This window comes from Pocillopora verrucosa, chromosome 11 (assembly GCF_036669915.1).
Source record: "Pocillopora verrucosa isolate sample1 chromosome 11, ASM3666991v2, whole genome shotgun sequence".
NCBI lineage: Eukaryota > Metazoa > Cnidaria > Anthozoa > Scleractinia > Pocilloporidae > Pocillopora > Pocillopora verrucosa.
Window position 1 is genome coordinate 1,729,330 of NC_089322.1, and position 17,405 is coordinate 1,746,734.

Genomic DNA, 17,405 nt, shown 5'->3' on the forward strand with positions numbered 1-17,405 from the left:
GTTAATACTAATACTAACACAGGATAAAATGTGTCCTTGAAAAGCCTCCCTTGCCCCAGCCCCTAGCTCCGCCGTCCCTGAGGTATTCCGATATCAACATGAACGACACTTGAACGCCGATTGTAAAATTACGTCAGATGGCTGATTTGTTCTCTAAGATATGTTTTGCGGTATTTCCATAAAAGTGCGTCGAATGTGTCTCACCTCTTAAGAGTAAATGACAATCTGCTATGGAACTCTTTCTAATAACTCAGTTCTCGCTATTTGCGAATAAGTTTTTGCAGTAATCGTTGCTGTTAGAAGTAGATGCATACAATTTGGGTTTCTACTGCAGAAAGCCATTAAAAAATAGTTTCCATATTTCCTACCAAAGGAACGGTCAGTATTTATTTTCTGGGGTGGGAGGGAAGGCAAAGGATTCAGTAGGACACATGCTTTTATTCCTATCAAGGATTCCGTCGCTTTCAATTTAAAATCAGAATTAATGAACCAATAACGGTAGTTGCGGACTTAAGCTTCGGAAACGGTTTCCTCTTTTTCATGTAAATTTTGCCTATAACTGCCGACTGTCTCGCCAAAACTAGCACTGACAACTAAGTGACATGCCAGCTTCAAATAAAACAGAAGGAAATGTTTTGCCATCCATCCTTCTGCCTCAAAATCAGAATTCTCAAATTCCTTTGTGATAGTGTAAACGAACTTCTTCCTTTTGATAAACAGTCAACGCTTTGGCCACCCGTAATGTATAATTTGAAGAAATTCTCAAGCAAACAGGTAATAAGAATGACAGAAATGGTCAATTTGGGGACATGGTATTGACAGTAAGATTCTCAGAACTAAACAACAAATGAATACAAAGTATGATCAGGAGCGGAGGGAAGAAACTTCCAGCTCTTTCATTAGAAGTAAAAAAACTTTAATTGATCATACGATAAAACGATATAGCGTCACATTGAGAGCGTCTCGTAATGCCCTCAGGAAGAAAAACAAACATGAGCTAGTATTTACGAGGGGAGAAGAATCATTAGCTATTGAGTGGATTCAAAACGAAAATGGATTGATCGATATCCTTGAAAATTAAACAAAGTACAAAAAGCATGAGTTTGCCTTAACACTTTTGAGGGAAAAACTTAGTTGAAGCAGAATGCTGCATATGAAAACGAAAACAGAGGTGGCTATAGAGTTACTGATTAGCCTGCAGATGTTTGTGGGTGGTTCTTTATAACAGCGAGTTTTAAGAACTTTGTTTATATGCAAATAACAGATAGGTTTTGGAATCATTATGACAACTCTTTGCAATTTCTAGACAAGTTGATGGGTCAATAAAATGAAATGAACAATAAGCAATGTTTGGTTTAATTATTTTAACAGATAATAAGTTATGTAACTTATGGAACTTTTGGTATCAGTGATCTCGCTTTTCCTGAATGAGTTTTTGCAGTAATCGTTGCTGTTAGAAGTAAATGCGTATAATCTGAATTTTTACAGCAGAAGTGACTGTGCACGTGCACGGTTTGTTCACCACAAAGGAAACAGGGAGAAAGAACATTGTACATAAACTTAGTGATATGACTCAGCAGCCAAATCATTGGGTATCCTGTCGAGTTTCAAATACACAAAACATCAGATTCTCACGAGTGGAACGAAAGAGGAGAATTAAACAGGAAAGTTGGTTTGGTTATCGATGTATCTCAGCTAATTCCTAAATTAAACGAGCTTCATTTGCTTTTTACCTCAACCTGGTTATCTATTCTAAGGAGGTTGAAACAGAACAAAACTGTTTATGCTCACGACAGTACATAGCTCAAAACTTCGATAAGTCATTTTTTTTATTTAGCCATATGTTGATCAGAGGGGAATTCCCTAGAAGCATCTTCAAAAAAATGCTATAACTCTAGTTTTTAATATCAACGTAATCATTTTTTTTTTCATAGAAGCATTACCCTAAGAAGGAGTAAGATAAAGTCCGCGAAGACAATTGCTCGTACCTAAATGAGAACAAACTTTTACAGGCACAGAGTTTAAAAGCATCTGTTTGCGCTAATTTTAATGAATGGATCACGCTGTAAGCAGACATCCTGCAGTATTTTTCTTTCAATTTACCACTTTTTACTTCGACTTTTATGGCTAACATCATTGTGACAATGTAAATTATTTATAATCAAAAAGAGTTTTATCGTTATTGCTTTCGTTTGCTCAAGTCTGACGATTAACTAGGCTTGTTTGGAAAATAGGAAAACACAAAACAAAACGAAAATAGCTTTCGAATAACTTATTGTGATCAAGTACAGCGTTTTACCTTATTTACTATTTCCGATGATATGGCATTTAACTTTTATCTTAAATGACTGAATTTTACTGCTTATCGAGGTAGTTCTTTCTTGGTTTATGATGATTTGAAGGGAGATTTAAGACATAATTTAAGTGGCTAAAAAGAGTTTGTTGGAGGAGTATACGATGCTCTTATTAATAAACAGTCAACTCCTCTACTCCCCTATTAAAGTGTAATTTTAAGAAAGTTTAAAGCAAGCAGATAATGAGAATGACAAAGATGATCAATTTAGGGACATGGTATTGATAGTATGATGCTCAGGAATAAACAGCAAATAAATATAAGTTATGATCATGAGTGAAGGGAATAAACTTCCGGCTCTTTCTTTAGAAGTTAAAAACTTTAAATGATTCCACGATGAAATGGTATAGCGTCACATTTGGAGCGTCACGTTTTTTCCTCAGGCGGAGAAGTAACAAGAGGCACGTATTTAAGAAGGAAAGGGAAATTATTGTTTATCATTGTCTGTCGGGTGAATGGAAAACGAAAATGGGTTGATTGATATGCTTGAAAACTAAACAAACAGCGAAGAGCATTTCGTTTGCCTTTGGTTACACTTTTGAGGTAAAAATTTATTCAAAGCAGAATGCTGCATACGAAAACGAAAGTTATCGATTAGTCTGCAGATGTTTTAATGACATTTTACATAATACTAGCTGACCAAGAATTTTATGAGCTTAAAATTAAGTATTTTGTCTTTGTAACCTCCTTTCGCTTAGACACAATAGCTGATAGGTTTTTGAATTAATTTAACAATTCTTTCTCATTTCTAGACAAGTTAATGGGTCAGTCACATAAAATAAAGTCAAAAAATTATTCTCGTTTTAAAAGTTTTTTTTTTGGACAGATAATCGACGGCTTCAATTTCAGGATTATCCATGATGATTATGTGGTGATTTAAAGATGTCTTTCCAAATCTCGGAGATTATTTGTAATTGCGTCGAAGGGAAAACAAAAGGGGTTTCAGTTGTCGCCAACAGAGTATTAAGAGGAGACTGACTGACCGATTAGCCTCCCCCCCCCCACGAAATCTCTTAGCGAAGACTGATCCCCACTCTGTTGCCCCTCAAAACCAGGAGAAATCGAGGCTTTAGAATATTCTCCGAGATTTTGAAAGGCATTTTAAAATTGCCACGTAATCATCATAGATATGCCCAAAATTTAAGCCGTCGATTATTTGTATAAACAAACTTTCGAGACTAATGTTTTCAATACATCTCATTTTATTGACCCATTTAATTTGTCTTCAAATTGCAAAGAATTGTCATAATGATTCCAAAACCTATCTGTTATTTGCATATAAACAAAGGAAATAACAAGGAAAAACATACTTAATTTTAAGTTCTCAAAACTCTCGGTGTTATTAAGGGTAACCTGCAAACATCTGCGGGCTAATCAATAACTCTAAAGCCACCTCTGTTTTTGTTTTCATATGCAGCATTCTGCTTCGACTAAGTTTTTACCTCAAAAGTGTTAACACAAACTCAGTGCTTTTTGTTGTTTGTTTAATTTCCAAGGATATCGATCAATCCATTTTCGTTTTCAGTCCACTCACTAGCTAATCATTAACATCGATTTTTCTTCCCTCGTAAATACTAGCTCCTATTTGTTTTTCTGACAGTGCTAGTTTTAACTGAGAAATTCGACGAAACAGTTAGCAGTTATGGGCAAAATATACAAAGGAAAAATGAAACCTTTTCCGAAGCTTAAGTCCGCAACCACTGTTATTGATTTTAAATTCTGATTTGAAACTAAGAGCGACGGAAACCTTGATGTGAATAAAATCTTGTGTCGTATCCTACTTTTATTTACATCCATAATTACAATTTCACTATCTATCGATGATAACACCAGCTTTCTTGCTCAAATTAGCCTTTCCCTTCCACATTACAGATTGTTCGATTTATCGAGTACTTAAAATTGGAACCACGGGATTATTGGCTGCCGGGTCATATCACTAAGTTTATGTACAATCTTGTTTGTCCCTATTTTACTTTGTCGTAAACAAATACCGCCCATAGTCTTTGTAAGCCACACAGAGGCGATCAGTTATCAATATGGACGACACTCGATGACCGATTGTAATTGATCCGAAATGGCCGATTGCTGTTCCAATACATCTTTCGTAATATGTCTATGATAGCGTATCGAATGTGTTTAATCTTCCAGCAGTAAATAAAAGGGTTCAAAGATGAATTCAGGAACACGAGAGTCAATAAGAAAAGAAAAAGTTTCTTTAAAACGATACTCGAGCCATAAAATTGAATAACAGCCATGCAAATGAAAAGGGGCAAATAACAAACTAAAAACACGAGATATACGTGAAATATTCCAACTGTGTATTTAATTAGGGCAGTTAAGTTTTTTATCTCCTCAGACTGAGCTTCGTCTCGTATTTGCATGGACTGAATGTGATTCTTGTGCCGTCGTACAGTTTGATATATCCTGATGTACACCACGAGTGTGATAATAAAACCGAAAGCAACAGTAATTGTATTTATAAGATTCCAAGCACTAAGAAGCCCCCACAATGTAAACAAAGAAACAAATGCACTATACACCCATATGCTGACCACCACCACAACAACACGCCTGTGAGACACGAACTCCTGGTATCTGAGATGAAGATGAACAGCTAAGAACCTGTCTACACTTATAGCCACAACACCAAGGAACGAGGCAGCTGAAAATAAACTACCTAAAATCGTCCCCACTTGTTTAGGGATACAGCTAGGATTGTCTAGTCGAAGCCAGTTGATAAGGAAGAAAGTGTATAATGGTTGACTAAATAAACCAACACCAACATCCGAGCAGGCAAGACTTAGCAGCAGAGTTTTCAAAGTTTTTGGCACTGTTGAAGTTTTGTGGATGGCGTAGATTGTCACAATATTCAACATGAAGGCGGTGTAAGTAAGAAAAATGTTAAAGACACAGTTGGCGATACAAGTCGAGCGAAGATCTTCAAGTTCGGCGAATATGGGCAAAAATTTCGAAGACTGGTTACAATACAATTTGCTCATGATTTTCACTCACTTATAAATTATAGGGGTCGCTATTTCAGACAAATAGTTGATGGGTTGCGATATTTTAGCAAGCCAATTTATCACAAGCCTTACTAAGGACAACAACGATAGTACCCTCCGTCATCTAACGTTCGAGTAAACAGTCCTCACATCTCGGCAGATGGTTGCGGCCGGTGCTGAGATGGGAAGTTAAAGAAAATAAATTACATATGAGTTTCCCTTTGTTACCTCCGTTCGCTTAAAACGTATAACAATATGTTTGTGGAGCTCGTTTTTTCTCGTTCATGGTTTTGGTTGTCACGATAAAATTTTCCTGATTCCCCCATAAGCTTCTGTAATATTCTTACGATCCTCTCTCATTGGCAGTGCAATGGCAGCCAATTCTCTATAGTCCTGTGAAGGGTAGTCAGCTAGAGGTTTGCAAGTGGTGCCGGATCCCTGGCACACCTCTCCCTGATTCGTTTCAAGTCTTCCCACGGGCAGAGAAGGTCTGCTTGAAGGTAGTCTCTTACCCACCCCATTCACGGCCGGGCGGTTGTAACTTACAGTTCAATTACAGTTAAAGGGTTGGATCTGGGTACGAGATCACCTCACAAGCTACTGAATTTGAGCGAAACCGTTCATTTTTGGCAGAAATCTAAACTGCAAATGAACAGAGGGGGTGAGTTTTCCGAAAAAATGCGATGCTACTTCGGTGGGGGTATTGCGAGTCAATTTTATTTTATCTGAGATGATCATGTAACTTGGACGCTGAGGAGACATTTTTTAAAACTGACAGTTCGAATGTTAGCTTTTCGTCGGAGTGAATGGCGCTAAAAGCATCACTCGGCTCATTTAGTGCTTTTGACAGTCCGTCTATTCTGACTTGTTTCGGGTTCTCATTCGCTTATTATGATGTTAACCACAGTTCTGATTGCCCGTGTGGATTAAACTGGTCATGTTCCTTCGACAGGCATGTGGAACCTGCTTTATTCTAAAACTTATGTTTGAATATTCACGCACACTAACCTCGCCTTAGTCCCCCCATGGATACAGATGATTTATGTAATTTATCGTTCAGTACTTGTTTTTCGCGGTTCTTAATTTCGCGGGACTTTAATTTCTCGATTTGGCCAAAACAAAAGGTTATAAACTGTTTACAATCTCTTGGCCAAAAGTATAAATTAGAAGCAACTAAGTAAAGAAAAAATTGTCTAAATACTGATCAGAAGGAACAAAGAAATAATTTACAAGCATAAACAGCTTGTCGTGACGTTTTACAAGTAGTCAGAAAGATATACAGTGGCAACTGTATGAAGCGGCACCGTATTAGCGGTCACCCTGTATTTAGCGGTCGGTTGTCAGAGTCCTGAAATTGTTACCTCTTAGTTATTTTAATTTTCACCTGTATTAAACGTTAAGCTTAACGACTGTTAAGCAGTCGTGGTCGCCCTTTCCTGAGTCCCAGCGGCTTGTCATTATCTTTATAAAAGTCTTCAAAAGTCCATGTTGATGCTGCCCATTTTTATTTTATCGGTTTTTTTCCAAGTCCAGGTGAAAGCTGCTGCTTAGGAGAATCGACTGTTATTATCTTCAAAACAGAGAGGTTCCTTAACGGCCCGAGGGTGTGAATGCAACCAAAAAAAAAATTGCATTCATGGGTAAAACGAACAACGAGTGACAAAACCTCATTCAAAGTTAAGGTCTTCGATCAGGCTCGTAATTTCGTTTTCTTCCTCCGTCTCATCGACTTTCTATTTTGATGTTAAAGAGAAGACGAAAACTTTGGTGCAGATAATATCATATCTCTTTAAGTACCTTCATAATTTCCACCATTCTCTAAAGTAAAACTAGCTTTACTTTCAATTTAATCTCTCCGTCTTTGCTTCTGCAATTCCTACATACATTATTTCATTAAAAAAATTGAAGTGCACAGTAATTTTGGCCATTGGGACATATAATTGAGTCTAAATACAATTTTGTATCTCCAGTCCCTGTTTACTCTAACGACAGCCTACCGTGACCATGAGTCATGTAGACCCTCACTCTACAGCATGTACGAGCATTTAGAAAAGAGACTTTTTCTATTGCCTCCTCGAAATTTCCTCAATGATTTATGCCTTTAACTTAAGTTACTAAATTCGCTTACCTACTTTTGGAAACGTTTATTAAATTAAATATAACAATTTCTATCGGTTGCATAATTTCTCAATTTCTTCTGGGGAGATTTTCATTCTCACGATGGGGTAACATCAACATATCATGATATAACTGCCGAATTAATTAAATGTTTCTTTAATTTGAGTTCACCAGACGAGAGACAATCTTGTAATGCTGGTACTGCGTGACTAGGCTAGTTCACAGCAGTCCACAGTCACGCTACAAAAACTCCACCGCGTTAATCATGAGAACCAACTAGCTCACCATCTAAACAACTTTCACAAATGGTAAGACGAAATTTTTCCCCAAGTGAAGGTGAATTATTTTCCTGAAGAAAAACGGCAAAACAGGTCTGAAAAGATTATGCACTAGATAAAAACACTTGCGGGAAATGAACAACTTAGTTATCAAAACAAACTGGATTCCCATAGCGCATTGTGTTCAAAGGAATTGGCTCTTGAAATTTTACATAGAGCTTTCAAGAAAGGATACAACAGATGAGTTTCACATTTATAGGAACACTTCTTTGAACGGCTAAATGTTGTTACTATTTTTGACGTGTATAACACGAACGCATAAAGCTGATTTGCATATAGGAATTATTAACGAAGTATTTTTCCGGAAAATTTGAGCCATTTCGTGAAAATATGGCCAAAATGATGAATTATATCGATCTTGATACTCCATCACATAATCGTTGCGGGACCTTCAAGTATTTTAGGGCTGCTTTAGAAACCTATCTGCAGGTCGGACCGCCTTATCGTTGGTTTCAATCAAGATGGCGAATATTTATGAAATTCGCGAAGTTCTCTACGATGCAGGATGGAGAGTGCCCAAAAGTTTTATTCTATGTTTAACTTGTTCTATCTAAGTACTTTTAAGCTGCAATAGACTTGACCCTAGATCAGGTCCCACGTAAGAGAAAATAGCTTTCAACCGCATGTACCTCAATCCTCACAAATTTCAATGCTCACGATAAGGTATTTTGAAAGTTTCACAACTCGGTAAAATTTTTATAGAATGCAATCATTTTACCTTTAAAGTATTGAAATAAAGTCATTTTTAAATATGTGAAATAATCAGCTTTCTAGAGCAGTAAATAAGGATTTGGTAGCGCTCGATATTTATAGCTTAATAATAGGGGTCACCGAGGGCAAATTGGGCAGTTTTGGGGTGACCTTTAAAATTGTCTCATAAAGAATGAAAAAGGATGAAAAATTATCAAAATAAATGTGATATTTGTACATGGGATAGAATTATCGACTTTCACTGAAAAACATAGGGAAATCGGTGAAGGGACGAAATTTGCCTTATACGTTCTTACGCGGACAGCCTCTTAAGAGGACATCCGTGCAAAAATCGAACAAAAATGGTATTTCTGACGATTGAGTCTGCGAATAAGGCAGAAATAAATATTTTGTCGGCACGAGATACGACAAGGCCCGGGCCTTAGGCCCGAGCATCATGGGTAATGATGCAGTGGTATATAAAGGGTAGTATAGCACGTGGCGTCCATCTAGGCCTCAGAACCAACCGTCCACCTCTGACTGATGACAAATTTATTTTAGTTTGAAAACTTATTTTCTTTAACTGTGAAGCCTCGTAGGACGGGCTGCCAACTGCTCTGAGTGTGGGCCATGGTTCCTACCCAGATTTCCTGTCATATTTTTTCCCCAAAGGGGTTTTTTTTTTCTGGCAGGTTTTTTCTGGCCTCCGTATAACCGTAGTAATGTCCTTGTAAGCGGTTGCCCACCTCTGTTAATCCCGACTTGGTGAAGTGTGCATGTTAGTAATTTATACCTATTTTGAATGTGTAAGGAATTGACTTTATATCAGGATTGTATATGGTATATCAGTTGCGAATGTATGTATGCACGCCTCGGGCTATATGTGCCTCGGGTTGGTTCTCGGCAGGCTTCCCTAAATAAACTTATTTGGTGTACACTACTGTGTTTTTTGTTGTGTAGTGGAGACTAAATATGAAATTTTTATGGCAAGGGTCAAAAATTTAAATTGTCTCAAGTTTTGCACACAAGTAGAACCTAGTAAGACAAGAAACACAAGAAAGACTGTGTATTTTTTTTCTTCAAATATGTTTTTATTTTCGAGAAAAACGAACTTTTTACTTACACCCTCTTTCGCTCGCCTCGCATTTCAAAGATATTTCATCAAGGGAAATCTAACAAACGTGTGCTCTTTCATTGAGTCTTCGTCTTCTGTAAAGTGTAAGTTGTGTGGGAATTGGTTGCTTAGAAGCTTTTGGCCATGCGAAAAAGCAATGTCCTCTCTTCCGTTACAAAAAAATGTCGGTGAAGGAAACCTCTTTTTTCACCATGTGCCATTATTCAGAATTCCACCAAACGTATGTAAATTTCCGAAGGAATGATTTTCAAAATGACGTAAAGTTTTCTTAGGGAAAATGTTTTCCCGCGACGCAGGAAACTCTTCAAAATAGCACACGGAAGACATAAAATCACGCAATGTGTAGATTGCGTGACCAAAGAGTTAAGGAGCATTCCTGCCTTCGAAATGACTCCGGATCCAACAGCAGAACTTTTTCAGAAACAAATAACATAGTTATACCCAGTTTTATTAAATTACTTTTTCGTTTATCATTCGAAGCTTGTTTCTGCAGAGATATTCTGCCATCGTTCTGTCTAGTACAATTATTCACCAGTGCTAGTAACGGTATACGATTGAAGACTTTGCTGGTCTCTCGCATACGAATCTTAAGTTTCTGCCCATTGTTTAACTTTCTCTATGTGCTTACCCGTGTCTTTTAACCAGCACTCGATAAAAACTAACAGAGTTTTCAAAGGGAGGTTTTTGCAGGAGTTAAGTGGACTAACTGAGGGCTTGCATGACCCAATTAGCATAATTGCAGGTATGGTCACTCGACGGTCATTTTGGGTACTGTTATTTTCTTTTCGGATGATAATTTCAATGTTCTTTGACCAAATGAAAGTTTTTGGATAATGTGTTCACTTGTGATGAAGTTAAGGAAGTGGTCGAGCTGTGTGGCTGAGACATACATCCTCGGCACACTACGAGTTTCAACTTCAGCACCTCCTCCATACATGTGAGCGTGTTTCCTGGCGACATTAAATCTATATCGTGGTAGACCGGGAATCCAACTCTGTAACGTTCGATAGTTTACTTTGTCAGCAATAATGGATAGGATTTGCCTTCGTGTGCTCCAGTGGCTCGCATTCTTGTAGCAACTTGGTCCTCTGTCTGTGCCACGTCGTTTGATATCACTATTTTATTCAAGAAGATTTCAGCGTTTCCAGGCGCAGTTTCTTCTAGGGCTGCCATCACGACTTGTCTTGCTTTACGAATGTGGTAGTGTTGTGTTCTGCGAGCTATTGAACCCCCTGATGTTAGCAACTGATGACGTACAGGGCTGACATCCCTACATGCTAGGAATGCATTGAGTGCTTCTCTAGAACTACCTTTTGCTTCTTTTGCACCATCGGATAATTCAGAGCTCTCAGATGGGTGGTAAAAGCTCCCAGGTGCTTCCGCGGTCAGTCCCGGTGGTATTCAGAACTACTACAAGTACCTTTTACCTCTGTTGCGCTTTCAAAATCTTCTGAGCTCTCAGATGGGTGGTAAAGGCTCTCCGTTGTTTCCATAGCCAATGCCGATGTTTTCTGGAGTAGCTGTAGGATTCATTGGTATGTCACTACTGTTGGCCTGAGGATATATTCAAAGCACAAGTTTGAGTAGCGGCTATATGGCTCGGCACTCTATTTACGGAATTTTTTTGCACTGCAGCAGGCTCGGCAGTTCTCTTGCTTAATTAGGCCCTCCTAAATTACTTACAACAACAAATAGAAATTTTAGTTTAACTTTATTTACTTCCTCAAAAAGTGTTATTGCGTTAGGAAAAGGCAGTGTAATTCTATTGAACCTATCGAGTAGATTGCTCACCATCTTTAGATCCTTGACTGCAAGCGTTAGCTCATCAATCTGTGACTTGCTTTCAAAACTCTCTCTGCATTTTCTACAGACACCTGTGCAATGGTAATAGAAGAAACAGTTATGAAAACGATAACGGTAATGATAATGACAATGATAATAATAATGATGCTGGTGATGTTTATGATGATAATAACGACAATCATAATGAAGACGATGACGACAACAACGATGACGAGTAAAATGACTTTCAGTGAAAGTTAACTTTGACATGGAGCTCTTCCTTCCCATGATCGAAAAAATGACTACAAATCGTGGGCAAGTAATACAGAAAAAACAAACTTGGCCTAGCAACCTTGGTCAAACCTTCGACGTTCTCAAGGTATGAGTTCCTATCATCTCTAATCTGGACCTGAACCAATTTTAAGACTCACGCAGCCAATAATTTATGTCTACTGAAAAATTGCATTTCTTAAAAAGCACCAATATCTGAATACATAGAGCACATATATTACACAACAATTACCTTTTTTGCAATAGGGTTCATGAAAGCCATGCCTGAACCCAGAGGTACAAGGATGCCGGTTCTCTGAAATATAACTTTTGATATCGCTCTACTAACGCCTCTGTCTCCTCCTTCGCCATCCAGTGCCAAGCTCAGAACGGTGGAATGGACAAATTATTAAGGCGTTTATATCCTTTGCACTCATGTAAAAAATTTCTGCTCAGGAAAGGATGAGTTCACTCTCGTTCTCAACTCCGGCAAAACACCAAGCACTTTTATGACCCTGTACATCCTTATTGCATGACACCAAGGGAACCACCTCAAATAATTTACTCCTGTCTCGTCGGTCGTACGAGCAAGCACTTCCAACTCTAAACTTAAATGAGCAAGAAGCTTCCATTTCATTCACAAGTGAGACTTCCGATTCAGAAAGGGCGGGAAATAATTATTTTTCTTAGTTTCGCGCGAGAAAAATCGAATGGAGCAATGTTTATTAGGTTTTGTTAATTTAATTAATTGTCTCGCTTTTAAATAGAAAAGTCAACAAACATCATAGTTTTACTCACGCAGAAAATAAAATAACACGAGTAAAAATTGAGGAAAACTCAGAGCTAAATGGATATCTAGACTTATTATTTCTTTTCCTCGTATTTGTGCCTATTTAAATGCCGTCGACCGACCCCACTCGCAGGTGTAAATTATTTTGTCACAAGAGCACGACGACTCGTACCGCAATTATGCAAACTAGGTCACGCAAGCCCTCACTTAACTCTTGCAGGGGCCTCTGTAAGGTAACATTTTGTGGATTTTCGTTTACCATGGGCTAGTTAAAAGGCACGGGTTAGCAAGTCAAACAAAGGGTAGAAACTTAAGATTCGTATGCGAGAGACGAGCAAAGTTTTTAATCGTAGACCGTTACTGGCACTGGTGCATAATCGTACTAGACAGAACGATGGCAGAATATCTCTGCAGAAACAAGCTTCAAATGATAAAAGACAAAGTAATTTAACAAAACTACGTATAAATTTGTTATTTGTTTTTGAAAAAGTTCTCCTGTACGATTTTGAGTAATTTCAAAGGCAGGAATGCTCCTTAACTCTTTGGTCATGCAATCTACATATTGCGTGGTTTTATGCTATTTTGAAGAGTTTCCTGTGTCGCGAGAAAACATTTTCCCAAAGAAAACTTTACGTCATTTTGAAGATCATTCCTTCGGAAATTTACATACGTAGTTTGGTGGAATTCTGAATAATGGCACATGGTGAAAAAAGAGGTTTCCTTCATCGACATATTTTTGTAACGGAAGAGAGCACATTGTTTTTTCGCATGGCTAAAAGCTTCTAAGCAACCAATTCCTACACAACTTACATTTTACAGAAGACGAAGAGTCTATGAAAGAGCACACGTTGATAAGATTTCCCTAGACGTAATATCTTTGAAATGCGAAGCGAGCGAAAGTGTTCAATTTTCGACCTGTTATGACCCGTTCCATTGATTCTAGAGGGTGAAAGCGAAAAGTTCGTTTTTCTCGAAAATAAAAACATATTTGAGGAAAAAAATATACAGTCTTTCTTGTCTTATTAGGTTCTACTTGTGTGCAAAACTTGAGACAATTTGAATTTTTGACCCTTGAAATAAAAATTCCATTTTTGTTTGATTTTTGCACGGATGTCCTCTTAACTTGTCCAAAAATTAAAAATGATTGTCAAATTGATGTCAAAACCTATCTGTTATATGCATCTAAGTGAAAGGAGATGACAAGGAAAAACACAATTACTTTTAAGTTGTCAAAACTCCTACTATTATCAAGGACTACCCGTAAACATCTGCGGGCTAATCAATAACTTTATAGCATCTTCTGCTTTTGTTTCCATACGCAGCATTGTGCTTTGACTAACTTTTTACCTCAAAGTGTTGAGACAAACTCGATGCTTTTCGTTGTTTGTTTAATTTCCAAGTATATCGTCCAATCTATTTTCGTTTTGAATCCACTCATTAGCCAATGATCAACATCGATTTTTTCTTCCCTCGTAAATACTAGCTCCTGTTTGCTTTTCTCCCTGAGGGCATTACGAGACGCTCTCAACGTAACGCTATACCGTTTTATCGTATGATCAATTAAAGTTTAAATTTCTAATGAAAGAGCTGGAAGTTTTTCCCCTTCACTCATGATCAAACCTTATATTTATTTTTTTTTTGTCCTGAGAATCTTACAATCAATACCATGTCCCCAAATTGATCATCTCTGTTGTTCTTATTACCAGTTTGCTTAAGAATTTCTTCAAATTGCACATTAAGGGTAGTCAAAAAGTTGACTGTATATTAAGAGGAAGAAGTTCGTTTCCACTATAACAAAGTAATTTGGGAATTCTGCTTTTGAGGCAGAAGTATAGATGACATAGGTTTCCTTCTGTTTTATTTGAAGCTGGCATGTCACTTAGTTGTCAGTGCTAGTTTTAAGAGGTTTGGTGAAACAGTCGGCAGTTATAGGCAAAATTTACATAGAAAAAAAGAAACCATTTCCGAAGCTTAAGTCCGCAACTACCGTTACCGGTTTCTTAATTCTTATTTTTAATTGAAGGCGACGGAAACTTTGATAGGAATAAAAGCATATGTCCTACTGAATCCTTTGCCTTTCTTCCCACCCCAGAAAATAAATACTGACCGTTCCTTTTGTACGATATATGATAGAGGGACTATTTTTTAACGGCTTTCTGCCGTAGAAACCCAAATTGTATGCATCTACTTTGAACAGCAACGATTACTACAAAGACCGATTCGCAAATAGCGAGAACTGAGATATTAGAAAGAGTTCCATAGCGGATTGTCATTTATTTTTAAAAGGTGAGACGCATTCGACGCGCTTTCATGGAAATACCGCTGAACATATCTTGGAGAACAAATCAGCCATCTGGCGCAATTTTACAATCGGCGTTCAAGTGTCGTTCATGGTGATACCTGAATACCTCAGGGACGGCAGAGCTAGGGGCTGTAGCAAGAGAGGCTTTCAAGGACATGTTTTATTTTGTGTTAGTATGAGTATTAACATCTTCAAGATATATAATTAAAAAACAAGCCTCGGGAGAAAAGTGTCGATTTCAAAATACAATTGAACATCTTGACTTCCTCCATCTGTGAAATAATTTGTCTGACGTAAGTTCTTTCTTTAGCATTAGCTGACATTCCAAAAACTCAGATTGCGAGGATTAAGAGGATTCCTTTTCTTAAATTTTATCACTTTTGGGAGGAAAGGTAACATTTTAAGTAGAAAAGGAGAAACTGTCCTGCTAAAGAATCGCAACACGTTCTGTTTGTCTGGAATACAGGGCCCTATCTTTTATGAGTGAGTTGAGATCATGAGCGAATTATTTTGTAACGAGTCTTTGGATTATATTCCCAGATACACTGAACTTAAAGATCTTCGTTCGACTTTTATCACCAATTGCATTTTTAGCAATTTTACAACTCACACCTCCATCATGTTGAATATTGTGACAATCTACGCCATCCACAAAACTTCGGCTATGGCAAAAACTTTGAAAACTCTGCTGCTGAGTCTTGCCTTCTCAGATGTTGCTGTTGGTTTGTTTAGCCAACCAATATACACTTTCTTTCTGGTCAAGTGGTTACAACTGGAAAATATTAACTGTAATACTTACCAAGTGCTGAATATTTCAGGTTATTTATTCTCAACTGCTTCGTTCCTTGGTGTTGTGGCTGTAAGTGTAGACAGGTTCTTAGCTGTTCATCTTCATCTCAGATATCAAGAGCTTGTGACTCACAAGCGTGTTGTCGTTGTGATGATCGGGAAATGGTTGTGCAGTGCATTTGTTTCTTCGACAGTATTGTGGGGGTTGCCTAGTGTTTGGAGTATTACAGAGTCAGTTCTTGCAGCTTTTGGTTTCATTGTCACATTTGTGGTGTACACCAGGATATATTTAATTATACGACGGCACAAGAATCAGATTCATTCTATGCAAGTACAAGAAGTAGCTCATTCTGATGAAATAAAACACTTTATTGTTCTAATTAAATCCACAGTTAGCACATTTTACGTATATCTCTTGTTGTTGATTTGTTATTTGCCTTTTTTAATTTGCAAGGCTGTTATTCGAATCTATGGCTCGAGTATCGCTTTAAAACAATTTTTCCTTTACTCAATGACTCTCATATTTCTTAATTCATCTTTGAATCCTGTCATTTACTGCTGGAACATGAGACACGTTCGACACGCCATCGTGAACATACTTCGAAAGATGTTTAGAACCAGCAATCGGCCATTACGGATAAACTACAATCGATCATCGAGTGTCATCCATGTTGATAACTGATCCACTCTGTCCGCCCAACAAGGACTGTGCACGGTTTGTTTACCACAAAGTAAATGGGGAGAAAGAATATTGTACATAAACTCAGGACAATACATGGCTCAAAACTTCGATAAGTCATTTTTTTTATTTAGCCATATGTTGATCCGGAGGGGAATTCCCTCGAAGCATCTTCAAAAAAGCTGCTATAACTCATGAAAAAGCGAATTTTTATTATCAATGTAATCATTTTTCTTTCCATAGAAGCATTACCCTAAAAAGGAGTGAGATAAAGTCCGCGAAGACAAATGCTCGTACCTAAATGCGAAAAAACTTTTACAGGCATAGAGTTAAAAGCATCTGTTTGCGCTAATCTTAATGAATGGATCACGCTGTATGTAGACATCCTGCAGTATTTTTCTTTCAATTTACCACTTTTTACTTCGAAGGATAACTTGTATTGCTAACATCATTGTGGCAATGTGAACTATTTACAATCAAAAAGAATTTTATCGTTATCGCTTTCGTTTGCACAAGTCTGACGATTAACTAGGCTTGTTTGGAAAATAGGAAAACACACACAAACAAAAAAAAAACCAAAATAGCTTTTGAATAACTTAATGTGATCAATTGCAGCGTTTTTACTATTTCCTACGGAATTTACTATTTCCAATGATATGCCATATAACTTTTATCTTAAACGAATGAATTTTACCGCGACAGCTCACTTTTCGCGTGACCATGCTGATTGGGATAGTTCTTTCTTGGTTTATGATAATTTTCACGCACATTTAAGACATAATTTAAGTGGCTTAAAATAGCGTGTTGGAGGAGTATTCGGTGCTCATATTAATAAACAGTCAACTCTTTAACCCCCCCCCCCCTACTAAAGTGTAATTAAAGAAAGTTTAGAGCAAGCAGATAATGAGGATGACAAAGAGGATCAATTTAGGGACATGGTATTAATAGTAAGATGCTCGGGAATAAACAGCAAATAAATATAAGTTACGATCATGAGTGAAGAGAATAAACTTCTAGCTCTTTCTTTAGAAGTTAAAAACTTTAAATGATTCCACGATGAAATGGTATAGCGTCACATATGGAGCGTCACGTTTTTTCTCAGGAAGAGAAGAAACCAGGAGCACGTATTTAAGAGGGAAAGGGAAATTATTGTTTAT

At 37.5% G+C, this 17,405-nt stretch overlaps 2 protein-coding genes across 2 annotated transcripts; one reads left to right on the plus strand and one right to left on the minus strand.

Annotated features, from left to right (window-relative positions):
• Positions 1 to 4,283: 4,283 nt before the first annotated feature.
• On the minus strand, positions 4,284 to 5,352 carry LOC131795217 (adenosine receptor A3-like). The gene has a single exon (XM_059112784.2). The coding sequence runs from the start codon at positions 5,350 to 5,352 to the stop codon at positions 4,378 to 4,380; it is 975 nt and encodes a 324-aa protein (XP_058968767.2). The 3' UTR covers positions 4,284 to 4,377.
• Positions 5,353 to 15,171: 9,819 nt separating this feature from the next.
• Positions 15,172 to 16,251, plus strand: LOC131768367 (adenosine receptor A3-like). Its single transcript, XM_066158615.1, has one exon. The coding sequence runs from the start codon at positions 15,277 to 15,279 to the stop codon at positions 16,249 to 16,251; it is 975 nt and encodes a 324-aa protein (XP_066014712.1). The 5' UTR covers positions 15,172 to 15,276.
• The last annotated feature ends 1,154 nt before the right edge of the window (positions 16,252 to 17,405 follow it).

What these genes read in the sequence shown, in the direction of transcription:
- LOC131795217 (XM_059112784.2), bottom strand. Translation starts at nt 5,352, where the DNA reads ATGAGCAAATTGTATTGTAACCAGTCTTCGAAATTTTTGCCCATATTC.
- LOC131768367 (XM_066158615.1), top strand. Translation starts at nt 15,277, where the DNA reads ATGAGCGAATTATTTTGTAACGAGTCTTTGGATTATATTCCCAGATAC.